Raw genomic sequence first — 14,430 nt, 5'->3', positions numbered from 1 at the left:
AACACTATATTAATATGTAACAATTACCTCATTCAGCCTGGGTATCAAGCCATCACTGCCCTGTTTTCAACATAGCTGTCTTAGAACCAATTCATATGAATATCATTTTAATTCCTGCTATTGCTATTGTTAAAAGTGGGAGTGGGGCAGATTCTGGTGATACTATTTTTACTTTTGTTCAGAAACCCTCACTGGAACAACACTGCATTTATACTTTTTCCTCCAAGAAGCTGACATCTCTTAACTTATTTGTGTTACTGTCATTGGTGCCAATCCACATTAAGGTTGTCATACTTAGCTTCCATTGAAACTAATGGAAAAGTCACATCTTGTTTTAAGTTTTACTGATTTCAATGGAACTTGAGTATGACTAACTTGGAGTCTCCTATTTCCTTACTGTCAAGGCCAGGAGTGTTACCAAGATAGGAAATTCTGGTAGCTGTTGTTTAAAAGCTACCAAGCAAGTTGTCTTTTTCTTCACAGCGCAATTACAATAGGCAACTTAATTTTTTTCATCGGCACCCAACACATGTACTGCTTGAGACTATCAAGTCACTATTAACTAAAAATAGTCACTCTTTAAAAGCCTAAGAGCTGTAGGCTCTACATATGAAAAAATGCTTAATTTTTTTAAACCAAATTTTTGAAAACTTACACAGCTGATAAAGAACTATCTTTTTTGGGTTTCTTTTTTTCTCTAGCATCACTGAAATCCAGAGCAGCTTTGTCCATTCCCAGCAATTCACTGATTCTGTCCTTTCCATAGAACTCTCCATATTTATCCATAACCTAGAAGAATGGAGGTGATTGTTATTTTTCTCTCTACTTTGGAAACCCAATAAAACAGGTTATATTTCAGCTAAATCCAAATTATTTCAACAGCCCATTCACAACATATGTGCATAAAACTGATTGATCAGTTATGTGGCAAAATGAACACGGAGACTTCAGTCAGGAACTGAGATCTGCTCTGTGTATAGCAGCAGCAGCAGCCATAAGCTTAAGGCTGGTTATGTGCACACATAAAGAAAAAATTAGTTATATAAATAACTAAATTGGCTAAATTTATGTGTAAATATAGTCTATACATAGATATTACACAAATCTTATATCATTTTTTTCATATAAGGTGTATCAATTTCCTTTCAGTTAGCATCTCCCTAAAGAAACAATTAGAATGAATTCTGTACATACAGACATGAGCCACTGCCATCTGTCTGCAGAATTTCTGGTTGAAGATTTGTTCTCCCTAGGCCAAGCAAAGCTGCTGGTAGGAAGGGTGGTTTTCAACTTGTAGCCAGGTAAGTGCTATGGATTGGGCCATGTGAACATTTTTAACACATAAGCTAGCCTGTCCTCCTCTGACAATGCTGATTAATTGTTAGATGGAAAGAAGAGCAGTGGGCCCCAGTCAATGTGTAAAGTGTGCTTTCTTATCTCTGTAACAGTGCCAGCTGCAGAGCCTTCTGTAGGCAGTCATGGTTACAGATGGACAAAACATTCTTGATCCACCCCATGTCCCTTGCACTAAGAGTCGACTAGCATGTCTGTTCCATCCCAAATGCATGCAATTTAAAAACAACAACAACCCAAAAACCCACAGTTTCAAAACACACTGATTTAGAAATACTACCCAAGTGCTCTGAAGGGTCACTGCTTCATTCTTTCTTGATTTAAAACTTTCTGCATGTTTGCAGCAGCTTGAAAGTGCACCTCCTGCTGTGCATGTGTAAAACCTTGTGGGTGCAACACCCCTGGAAGTCGCGGTATGTTATGGTGTGTATAGAAAAAAGGATGGCTGTCCCTATGAAACTATGGAGCAGCAATCTCTTTTCTGTACAATACCCTTGGACCATCTTAGTGTGTGTTTTTTAAGCACACCTCAGTGAACCGTGCATAGAAAGCTTGGAGACATGTTGTCTAATTTGCATGTTCCAAGTATAGTCTGTCCAAACTGTGGAGCAAATCACAGTTCTCTGAAATGGGGGGCAATAACTCTGCAGAAAGGCTTTATATAACTGCATTAAATTAATAATAATGGATACAAGTTATAATGATACAAAAGGACATGTATAAGTAATTTAGACAAATTCTAAATTACAGAATTCAACTATAATAAGAACATTACCTTTCTTTTTACAAACTTGTCCCAATAGTTGTTAGGAAACGATCTAAAGATATACAAAAGTAAGATAGCACTCATATGAGTAAACATTTTTCTAAATAGCAAATTCACAGGTAACACTATTGTAGGAATTGCCTACAGGAAAAGCTCAATAAACTACCTAATCCAAATGTATTTATAATATGGTATAGGTTTACTAAATAAATAAATTCATTCCATAATTCAATTTATTATAGGTTTAGTTTACACAGGTAGTCCTAATTACAAAAAAAAAAACCCAGTAGGAATGTCTTCCTTCCCTAGTGAAATTTCCCATTCAGATGCATCAATGTGTCCACAGAACTCCCACAACCCAACATTGTTTCATGTGAAGTTTTGTTTAAAGTGTACTGGATTGCTGGTCTCTATTGTGACACAAAATAAACTTTTGCCTACGAGATGCAAAAATGACCTTATTTCAGGTTTTTCTGCAGATTCTGTTAAGCTGTGTGTGTACTAAATATCCCTTTCATGAGTAGAAGAAATACCTATTTTTGGTAATCGTCTTCTTTTATGGGAGGAAAATTCACATCTTTAGTGATTAGTCTGGGCCAATGCTTGCACCAGATTTCTTCTTTTTAACCATTATTGATGTAACTTAACTATATGGAGATACATGATGCGTCAGTTCACATGTAATGCTAAACTGAGCAGTTGGAGATTATGCATAATGACCAGAAAATGTGCAAAGTTCATGGCTGGATGATGTCACTACAGTGGAACCTCGGTTTATGAACACCTCAGTTTATGAATTTTCGGTTTATGAACGCCGCGGACCAATCTGGAACGGATTAATTCATTTTCCACTACTTTCAATGGGAAAGTTTATGAACGCTTCAGTTCATGAACAGACTTCCGGAACCAATTACACCCATGCTTCAGTTTATGAACGCTTCAGTTTAAGTACTCCGCGGACCCGTCTGGAACGGATTAATCCACTTTCCATTACTTTCAATGGGAAAGTTCGCTTCAGTTTATGAACGCTTCAGTTTATGAACAGACTTCTGGAACCAATTGTGTTCATAAACCGAGGTACCACTGTATATGCACATTTCCCAAGGCCTGTTGGAGATTATGTATATTGACTAGGAAATGTGCAAAGTTCATGGCTGGATTATGTGCAAACTGTATTCTTCATGAGACCTGGTGAATGTGCACAGTTAACCCATTCTCTTTAAAATATATAGCATGAATAAAAGTTCCAGGTTCTCTCTATACAGTCATACCTCGGTTTAAGTACGTTTCGGTTTGAGTACTTTCAGTTTAAGTACTCTGTGTACCTGTCTGGAACGGATTAATCCACTTTCCATTACTTTCAATGGGAAAGTTCGCTTCAGGTTAAGTATGCTTCAGTTTAAGTACTCCGTGGACCGTCTGGAATGGAATAATCCACTTTCTATTACTTTCAATGGGAAAGTTCGCTTCAGGTTAAGTACGCTTCAGGTTAAGTACAGACTTCTGGAACCAACTGTATACTTAAACCAAGGTACCACTGTACATTTAAAAGGATGAAACATGAATAAATAATTGGACGTGTCACCTTCCATGTGTTAGATGGATTTAAAAATGCATATCATTTTAATTTAAGTAAAAGAGAACCAACTTGACTTGTGAACCAACATTTATGTTTCAAGTATAGGCATGCCATTGAAAACAAAACTGCTATTTGCAAAATGGAAGATTTTTTTTTACTGATATCCTCACAACAAAGCAAGCTAAAATGTACATTTTATAGCTATATAAAATAGTTTATAGCTATATAAAATAGTTATAGCTGGAGTTTTCTGTACTGCAGATGAATCCAATCACAATTCGCTACTTCCAAAATTGAGATACATTTACACAAGCTTCAGGAAAGATAAGGGGGTGGGGGAAGAAAAATATTTACTGTGTGTTGATGACAAGTCTATCCCACTGCCCTTTAATATCATCTTCTGAAGGCTGTTCTGTAATATACAGCCCATCAAATTCTAATTTCCGTGCGACTTCCTTTTCTCGTTTAAATATAACCAGTGGAACCTGCAACCAAACATAAACATACCAACATTTGATTTAAATGTTCTACAGCACTTGGAGCAACAATATCTTAAGAACAGCTGGTTGTTGGGGGAAATGCAGACTGAATGAACTGTACAATTTCTTAAAGGAAATATATATCGTATAAAGTGAACTGGATCACTTCGCTATTGTATTGTGAGTGGAACAGTGTTTGTATAAGGTACGTTTACATTGCAATGTAGTCGAAGCAAAATTCCAAGTATGTTTGGTACTTGGCCAATTAATTATTCCAATTATCTTATTTTGAAGATTTTGTTTTAAACAGAGAAATCTAACTTTGACTCTTAAATCTTTGATAAAATAGGATATCAAGGTATTGCGGGTTTTCTACTGTTCCTCTTGCCACTTCTGAAACATTTCAATGTGCTGTATCTAACAATATTTCATATTTATAGCACATTTTACAAGATCCTTAGTATCATTACTTCAAAGCAAGACCTTCATTGACTCCCAGTGCCCTGGATATTTTAATTGAGGGAACTGTGTGTGTTTGAAAAAGCATCCTGCACACAAGCCAAAAGAAATATTTAAAGATACAAGACGTTATTTGTAACTACTTCAGTGGAAATGTATGAATTCCTTGTCCTCTTACTTTCAGACAGTAATATCCAATGATGCAGAAAAAGGAAATGACTGTGTGCAGAATGGCTAAAATGCGGAGTGTGGGTTCCATGTAGCCACTACTTTCTTCAAGGACATAGTGCACTGTGATGATTCTATGGGACGGACTTTCTAAGCTGCTTAGCTTGGAGTTTTCAGCAATATTAACCACAGGGACCTCCTTTTCTCCAGCCACTGCAGATGTGGAGACCTGTTGAAATAAATTGAAGTGAGTAGGAAAAAAAATGCCCTGGCTGTGAATTTCTGTTGCGTGTGGAGACCCTTTAACCAGGCCTAGGAATAAATTCAGTCAGGACTCAAATTTTTGGTTTGGTTTTTGGCAGAATTTAGGCCACAACTTTATTGATTACAAATCAAGTGAGTGGTTGCATAGGCTCTGGTTTGACTAGCTACCTGCAGCCCTGCAGGCAGCGCTGACTCTGGGCACCAACCATAGGTCAGCCTTCGGTGAACACCTGGGACAGCACAACCCCGCACGGGGAAGACCAACCATGAGTCCGTGGATTCCTTCTTAAAGGAATACCCAACACATAGGGATGGCTAGGCATCCTGCCACCCCTATCCACCTCAACCAGAGCCTATCCGCAACCTTACAAGTTGTGACGATTTGTTACATGGCAGGCGAAACCCAAATGGCACCAGCCAATCAGCCAAGTGGGGAAAATTCCTGCTGTGCCCATGTCCCAATGACAGGCGACACACGACGGCATAGCAAGGTCAAGCGCAAGCCCTAAATATAGGGAGAGGTGGGCGGGTGTTCCGATGCACTGAGCCCGAAAGAGGAAGCTCAGGGCACATGCATCAGCTTAAGTAGTGGTCCCTCTATCGGTTTGACTGGCGTCCTGCTAGCCCAATTGCTCCCAAGATCGCGGGACCACCAATAGGGTGTTGTGGCCGCTCCAATGTTCCCACCCACAACACAAGGCCTGATTGCCAGGTCCCCCCGCAAAACGTGCCCTCTTGTGAGGGAGGCCCAATTTCTCAGAGTTTCCTGGAGGGCATTCCTGGCATGTAAGATGGCACCTCCTCCTGAAGCATTCAGGGACCAAACACTTGGTTGCTTCTCCAGGGAGAGGAGCCACTTACCGGGTACCTCCCAGACCCAACTGGAAGATCCAGTAACCCATCTGCTCATTCAGAAATACATTTAAATTTTATGCCTGTTGGTGTAGTGGAAAAAAGAATTAACAATAAACTTGGCAGTGTTAATAGTCAAACAATATAAAACAGGCCGGAAAAGTAGGAGGAGGAGGACAGGCAGGAACAAATTCCTAAAGTTCTTACTTTCCTGCTCTACATGTGTGGAGCATAAACTGGATTAAGCTAATAACCCCTAGTTCTAGGAAGGAAGAAATGGATTGAATGCCCAAAGACATTTGGTCATACCATGAAGGGCACTTCTAGGTGCATGTAAAGATCAGCTCAGGTGGGACTAGATCTCCCTCTCGTGGCTGAAGGCAGGAATCACTATTCATTTACCAGAAGCCTGTGGGTCTCACTCTGGGTCCATTGTTTGCATGTTAAATCATTTAGAGAGGAGAGAGTATACACAGCAGCAGCAACATTAGGGTTGCCATACATCTGGTTCTGCCGGATATGTCCTCTTTTCATTTTTAAAAGCAGGCAAAATGCCTGGAGTTGTTTTTTGTTTACGTGTGGCAACATTTAGTCTTGTGCCTAGCGAGCATCAGAGCAGCGACTCTAAGCACCTGGGAATGGAGGACTGGGGGCGGGGAGAGAGATACAGAGGAGGGGAAGGCGGAGACCAGTGGGCATTCACCTTTCCTGGAGCAGAAGCTGCAAAGGGAAGAATATGCAGACAGGAGCAATCAGTTTCAGAAAGCAAGCGCATCATGGAAGAGTAGGGAGATTTAGTCAAGGCTAGAGGCAGAATGGAGCGCTCAAGCCGAAGGGTGTTGGGGCCTGAACGATCAGCCCCAGAGGCAGCGGCTATTGTTTTTGTTGCCGTTTCCCCTATGACTCGTCTTGCTGCTGGACAATGTGTGTGGAAGCTGGGAGGGGTTGGCTGCAGGTGGAAACTACTCTGTGGCTGGAGGGTATTTAGCTGGTCACCCCCACCTCATCCCTGCACCCCTCCCGATCTGTGTATTCTTTCTCTCCCCCCCCCCAAGATCTTGTGCTCTTTTGGGGATGACCCATAGCTTGGTGGTAAAGTACATGCTTTGGATGCAGAAAGCCCCAGGTTCAATCTCTGACATCTCCTGGTAAGGGCAAACCCTCTCCGAAACCTGGAAGAATCACTGATGGTCAGTAAAGACAATACACTGAACTAGATTTGTGTGTGTCATACAGTGATAAACTATGTAACCTTTTTTGCTCTTAAAATGTCAGTTTTCAGCTCAGATTGTTTTTATATGGTGGGATCACCCAGGAAGGCTGAAGAACAAGAAAGCGTATATGTTTACTTTTTGTGCATATGTGGTGGCGCTGTGGGTTAAACCACTGAGCCTAGGGCTTGCTGATCAGAAGGTCGGCGGTTCAAATCCCTGTGATGGGGTGAGCTCCCGTTGCTCGGTCCCTGCTCCTGCCAACCTAGCAGTTCGAAAGCACGTCAAAGTGCAAGTAGATAAATATGTACCGCTCTGGCGGGAAGGTAAATAGATCATATGAGTATTAGGAAGAAATCTCCCATTGGCACCAATTTTTCTTACCTCTTTACAATTTGAAAAAAGTCAATTAAGGTTTGGGGTTTGTTTTCCGCGCTCTGCTCTGGTTCGCCAGAAGCGGCTTTGTCGTGCTGGCCACATGATCCGGAAGCTGTACGCCGGCTCCCTCGGCCAGTAAAGCGAGATGAGTGCCACAACCCCAGAGTCATCCGTGACTGGACCAAATGGTCAGGGGTCCCTTTACCTTTACCTATACTTTCTGTATACATTTTCATTTTTAGGGTACTTCATTTACACATCAGTGGATGAAAACATGAAGGAGTTACCTTATAGAAGAGCAGAATGAAATTAATGGCAAATGCAACAAACAAAGCCAACATCCTCATATTGTAGAAATTCCGAGCAAAATAGTTCTGAAAGACAAAATAATAAATGTTAAATGCACTAAATACTTACATTTGAATAGTTTAGCTCAATTAACATACAGAATGTGATCTTGAAAGAGATTACCGTATTTACTCAAATCTAATGCTCACCTTTTTTGGCCAAATTACGTTGCGAAAATTAAGGTGTGCATTAGATCCGATGGCACATTTACATTCACCAGCAAATACTTTTTTTGGTGTTCATTAAGGAATTCACATAATCCAAGTGAGTCATGATTTTGGTCTTTTAGCCATGATCAGATAAAGCAGGGTTGGCTAATCTTCTAAGGGCTGCTGATCAACCCTCAGAGGACCACATGCTAGTAATGGGTGTGGCCAGAACAAAAATGGTCATTGCCAAAGTGGGCCCAGACACGCAGGTAGCACACATACCACCCCCTCTGCTGATATATGCCCACATCACAGAGGTGGCCTTGGAGGAGAGGTTCCTCTCCGTCCAGTGCTGCAATTGAGAGGAAAATTGCTTTCCCTGCTCTTCAGAGATGACTTATTCCACTTACAAGAAGTTTCTGCTGGTATGCAATAATTTTCTTCCAGAAGGCTGATTCTTGTGTTTCTGGCTCACCATGCCTGTGTTTGTGATGCTGCCTCTGTTTCTGCTTTGCTTTATCTTCTATTGCTTTCTCTTCCTTTTCTCCATCTTCTCCCCTAAAAGCATAAATCTTATTGTGAGTCACACTCTATTAATTAAAATATAATCTCTCATTGGAAAAAGAAACAAGCTGCGCCAATCACAGGTTTCATGGGCACTTTAAAGAAGACTGGGTCCTCTTTCAAGCACTTACTGTATGTGAAATGATCACAGCTGGAAAGGGCATTTAGGGAAATGTATAATGGATAAGGACATATAAAAGCCCTTAAGATACAAGACACTTATAATGGATTTAACACAGTGGGAAGAAAATAAATGTGGGTTAAAAAGGGAAAGGTCTTTACAAAGCAATTGCAAAATAATTAATTCACATTGAAGCACATAGGATGTAAAACACTTTAAAACAACGACTGCTAAAGTGATCACTGTACTCCTCTATATAACTGAGCTGTTAGAACAGGCATCCCCAAACTGCGGCCCTCCAGATGTTTTGGCCTACAACTCCCATGATCCCTAGCTAACAGGACCAGTGGTCAGGGAAGATGGGAATTGTAGTCCAAAACATCTGGAGGGCCGAAGTTTGGGGATGCCTATGTTAGAAGATAAGGACATAAATACAACTGAGTTGTCATTGATTTCAATGTGTTTTGCTTCCAAGTGCATTTAAGACTACAATATTCATAAGTGGATTCATAAATGCTAGAAATATTGGCACATACTCTGCTTTCTCAGGTACAAATTTAGTTTCTTCTTTCTCATCCTTTTCATCTTCGTTCACCTTCTGGTCCTTCAACAAATAAGGAGGAAACAATTATGGCACTGCACTACTTTCAAGTCATGTTTTTTAAAAAACCCTACCCAAACCCAGCACCATAGCCTGGAGTATGTCATTTAAAATATACTAATGTTCACGTTGAGTAGAAAATGAGGACACTCCTATTTACTTGAAAATATTGTTTTCTATTTAAAACTCAAACCAATTATAAGCAGAGTAGATGAGGAGCTCTAACCATGTCACTTTAGAAAGATGAAAGCTTTGCTTGCTCAATATTATTTTTGTTGTTGGTTGTATTTTTCACAAAAGGTGAAAGCAACTTACACAAACCAACATGAGAAACAGTAGTAGAAGTGACCTAGAGTGTTCACTGATATGTACGGAAGAGTATTTATTATTTATTTTTTTATTATTTATTTGTTGAATTTATGTATCGCCCTATGCATGGAGGTCTCAGGGCGGTTCACAGAATCTGAGGGCGGTTCACAGATTCAGCACAACCCACACAACTAAGATACGACAGAAAATTAAAGTTCAAATAACAAATAGTGATGGTGCCAGGCATGCCTCTCTAGAGAGAATACTCTGTAGCTGTTAATCCATTGAAAAATGGGATCAACATGCATGATGTGCTGATTTATATTTCCTAAAAACAAATTTTAAAAGTCTAAAAACCAGATTTAAACAGTAAAGACATACAAATTATAGTGTGTACCTGTATTTTTTCTTGCACATCGGGTAAGGGGAGTAAAGAAGGACTGCTCAGCAAATCACTTAAGCCTGCATTGGGATTATGTGGGATTAGTTTATATTGTCCTCCCTCTCTTTTTAAATCCAAGCCAAATATGTCAGAGAGGAGGTCACTATCTTCTGACAAAGCTTTGAGATCGGTCAGGTCTTCTGCAGGCAGGGGAGCTTCTGTTGGCTTTCTTTCCGCTTCTTCCCCTTCACCACGCACCTCATCTTGAGTAGGGTCAGGCATGTTGGCTAAGAGTTCAGCCACTTTGATTTTCTTAGCCCCTTCCACTAGGCTTCCTCCAAGCAGCAAACTGTACATGATTTGAAAGAAGCCTCGGAAGACACTTGATATGAAATGCATTAAGCCCATTAAAATGCTCCAATAGGAGGAGAAAAAAGCCATTGCCATGTCTTTCATGGTCATCTTTTTCATCTTCTTCATCTGCTTCTTGATACTTTTCATGCTTAGCACTTTCATGAGTGTCATTATGTTATACCTGAGAGCTACTAAAGCTGATTTAACAGTTACTAGAGAGAAGAAGCCCATTCTGGGATCCTGTTCCTCGGGTTTCTCGTTCTCATTTTCTTCTTTATTTGCAGACCTCTCATTCAAATCTGATTCAGAGATCTGAGCTGCCAATTGCATTTCAAATATGGTGTCCTCACAAAAATTAACAAAGAGCTCCATTTTTTCCTTTTCCCCTCCTTCATTTACTACATCAAATATAAACTGTCTCTTTGATTCTTTAACTTGAGGTTTTTCCCACTGTGTCCGACTTGATTCACTTATCTCAAAGTAAACTCGTTCAATGCGCTTTGCGCTACCCATTATCTCTATACGCCCTAAGAAGGGCTGGAAATAGTTCAAAACACTATCCGCCAGTTCAAGAAAAGTCTGCAACCGAGTGTCATGAGGCATGTGCTCTGACAAGTTTGTCAGGAGGACAGCAACATTGAAGCCAATGTCTTTGGCTGGCTCATGAAACCGTTTCACAAATTCTTCATAGTCCAAAGTCTCATTCTCATCTGTTTCGGCACATGAGAGCAAAAACTCGGTTTCCGATTGAGTGTAGTGTTTGTGGCTCTCCATGGCTTTGTGGAAATCTCTTTTTGAAATGATACCCTTTCCGTCGGGATCATATTCTTTGAATGCATCAGAGAAAGTTAAATCCTTCAGTTTTAGGAACATATCAAAAAACTTTAAAATCATTTCTACATTGTTGGAGGATTCCACTAGCATGTCAACCATCTGCTTGCCGATTGTGCCATTCACAACATTACCTGAATGTGGAAAAGTGCATTGAAATTTTTATTAAAATATTTACTCAGTTAACAACTAGAGATATATAATGCCTTGTTAACTATTCCAGACATCAATAAAAAATACTAGATAGAATTTCAGAGATGAGCATTTTGAACTACTGATAGTAAATCAGGGGGTGAGCAACGTTTACGTTAGGAGAAAAATAATCAGGCTTGTAACATTCCATACTTTTTGTTATACGCCTTAAAAGATTGCTTAAACATCATGATATGAATACAACAAAGTGTTAAACTTGCTGAAGCCTACTGAAATCAACTGGATTACGGATGCTTAACTCTGTGTTGGATTTAGGCCTTTACTTCTTTAGCATTTACCCAGATTTCCTGTTTACTGAAATATCTCCAGTGTTCATTTACAGATAGAATTTACATGCGGGTCAGTAGTGAATATGGCTGTTGCCTTGCTTTAAAGCAGGGGTGAGGAACCTCTAACCCACATACCAAATTTGGCCCAGCATGGGTCCCAATTTGGCTTACAAGGCTGTTTCCCCCTAGCCACGCCCATCTGTTGTCACCAGGTGTGTGGCAGGTAGAGACCAGCTGAATTGGCTGCCCAGCTGAGTTTCTTGTGGGAAATCAGATTGCACAGCTGATCTTTGTAGAAAGCAGGATTGACACTGCCACCCATCAGCTGAGGGGTAGTGAGCTGGAGGCTGCTGCATGGGCTGTGTGACCAAATTTCCTGCGGGGAACTCAATCACACAACCACTGTGGAAAGGAGCAAATCCAGCCCTATGCTCAGCACTGGCAAGCACAGGGCTGGCAAAGCCTCTTGCACTGTGGCTGCCAAGTACCTGGTAACCACAACTGGCTGTTGGGGCATTTTGCTGTGGAAGAGATTTTGACAGGTGGGCACAACAACCCACCTCTCAGTTATCTGGCATAATGATGCCAAGGTGATTGACAAGTGGATGCTCACGTCCCCCTGTCAAAGTTGGCTTGTAAAACTGGAAACAGATAAGGATCTGGTCTGCTGGGCCAAAAAGGTTCCCCACTGCCGCCTTAAAGAAGGGAACCAAATAAAACATGTGGGTAAAAGCAATTTCATACGCATTGCAACTTGTGTTCGTGGGAAATCACGAATCCAATAACAGACGCATTGGCTGGCTATAAAACAAAAACATTCTGAAATAATTTCAGCTAGAAGGCCACAAGATGCAAAGAAAAGATAGAAAAGGGCTTATGAACAAAAAGAAACAGAAGTCAAGCTTTGAATAATTTGTGCATTTGGATAAAAAGTGATCCATTTTGTATAAATTCTGTTTTGAGGCTTTTATGAAGACTGTTTATAAAACTGAAACCCATAGAAACAAAAAAAAGCAAGTTATGTTAGTAAATACTGTTTTCTCTACAACCTTTACACAATAACAGTAAAACTTAACATTTTACATTGTGCTTTTACATTTTACATTGTGCAAGTACATTAGGGGATGCTGGTGGCGCCTAGGGCTTGCCGATCAGAAGGTCGGTGGTTCAAATCCCCGCGACGGGGTGAACTCCCATTGCTCAGTCCCAGCTCCTGCCAACCTAGCAGTTTGAAAGCACGTCAAAGTGCAAGTAGATAAATAGGTACCGCTCCAGCGGGAAGGTAAATAGATCATATGAGTATTAGGAAGAAATCTTCCATTGGCACCAATTTTTCTTACCTCTTTGCAATTTGAAAAAAGTCAATTAAGGTTTGGTTGGGGGTTTGTTTGTTTCTTTTAAAGGAAAAAAAACAGTTTTAAAATGAACTTGAAATTACCTTCTAACATAGATAACAACATGACCACCATATCCTTCTGAAGATCCATTAATTCTTTCAGTAATTCAATTTGGCTAGAATCCTGTCAACATAAAATACAAGATTCATGGCAGTGTTCTTTTAGCCCAGCAACTATGATCATATTTAGAAAACTATGTCTCTGGCTTAGAATTGGGGGCTCACTGGTTTCTGATAATATTGTGACAGCTACAGGTCCCTGTGTCACTTTGAACATTCGAGAGTAGCTTTTGTGTGATGGAGAAGGTGGAATGGGAAAGGAGGGGCCGGAAGGTGGAACACAGCATGTGACTCTTTGGATCAGATCTTTAAAAAGGAAACTTAGTTTTCCCAACAATAATTGGTTGATTTGGAACCAATTGCAAACTATCTATGAATAAACAATAGCTTTGAAATGTGGCTTGAAATAATTAACATTTTTCAGATTGAAAATCAATCATTTCAATATCACTCAGGATTTGAAAGCAGGTTAGCCAAACCCTGACATGAATGAGTCTGGTTAAACATGTTTCTATTGGTGCAGATGTAATATGGAACTATGTTTAAAGCTGAAAGGGAAACAAAAGGAATTCAAAGTGTAAAAAAGGAGGGTGGGGATAAGATGGCATGTGAAACCCCCTCCAAGTTTCTGGTTAAGTGCAGTTATATGTCTCAGCAGGGCACACTCGTGTAAGTGAAAAATGTTTACACCAGAGGTGGTTAACTCCCACTTTAAGGGGCCTGATGTGACTGCCCAATGAATTTTTATTGCTGCCAAGATCACACTGATTTTGGTGACAACAAAAGTTGAGGACATACACAGCTGCGATGGGCATTCTGATGAAGATGAAATTTCCCACTCCCTGGTCATCAGATTAATCGTTGGATGAGCAGAAAGGGGATGATACCTACCCTAGCTACTCTATATGGATCAGTGTTTATGAAGATGAATGAAGACCAATCAACTGAGGATAAATATTGATAAGACAAGGGTTCTATTGACCAATGATGGTTAGTTTCAGGAATTGGGATGTCAGCCTGCTTTCAACAGGCTAGCACTCTCCATGAGAGACAAAGTATGTAGCTTTGGGTACTCCTTGATACTACAAGCTGTGACTGTCTTCTTTAATAAAGTAAAGTAAATTAATTTTTTTAAAAATATATAGAGATATTGTACCTGAGAAAGCTTCATCTGCATATGGGCAAATACATGAAGAAAACCAACAACAGCATCCCACAGTCTGCTATGCGCCAGACTCTGCTGGTTACCCGTACATGGTCCCTGAAAAAGATGTTTTAACAAACAACAAAACTGAAGTTGAAAAGGAAATATAACATAAGCTGC

At 40.2% G+C, this 14,430-nt stretch overlaps 1 protein-coding gene across 4 annotated transcripts in view; it reads right to left on the bottom strand.

The window, feature by feature from the left end:
* Positions 1–14,430, bottom strand: part of RYR2 (ryanodine receptor 2) — a 252,654-nt gene that overhangs the window by 10,862 nt on the left and 227,362 nt on the right. For all 4 annotated transcript variants that reach the window (XM_060272866.1, XM_060272867.1, XM_060272868.1 and 1 more), the window contains 10 exons: positions 14,263–14,367; positions 13,089–13,170; positions 9,999–11,302; positions 9,228–9,295; positions 8,417–8,564; positions 7,797–7,883; positions 4,815–5,033; positions 4,053–4,183; positions 2,129–2,171; positions 656–789 (listed from right to left, as the gene is read on the bottom strand). In XM_060272866.1, the coding sequence (XP_060128849.1) occupies positions 656–789; positions 2,129–2,171; positions 4,053–4,183; positions 4,815–5,033; positions 7,797–7,883; positions 8,417–8,564; positions 9,228–9,295; positions 9,999–11,302; positions 13,089–13,170; positions 14,263–14,367 (2,321 nt within the window). The remainder of the gene's footprint in view (positions 1–655; positions 790–2,128; positions 2,172–4,052; positions 4,184–4,814; positions 5,034–7,796; positions 7,884–8,416; positions 8,565–9,227; positions 9,296–9,998; positions 11,303–13,088; positions 13,171–14,262; positions 14,368–14,430) is intronic.

The sequence above is a fragment of the Zootoca vivipara genome, chromosome 3 (genome assembly GCF_963506605.1).
Source record: "Zootoca vivipara chromosome 3, rZooViv1.1, whole genome shotgun sequence".
NCBI classification, from domain to species: domain Eukaryota; kingdom Metazoa; phylum Chordata; class Lepidosauria; order Squamata; family Lacertidae; genus Zootoca; species Zootoca vivipara.
Note: the sequence above shows the minus strand (reverse complement) of the source record. Positions and strands in the feature narration are given on the sequence as shown.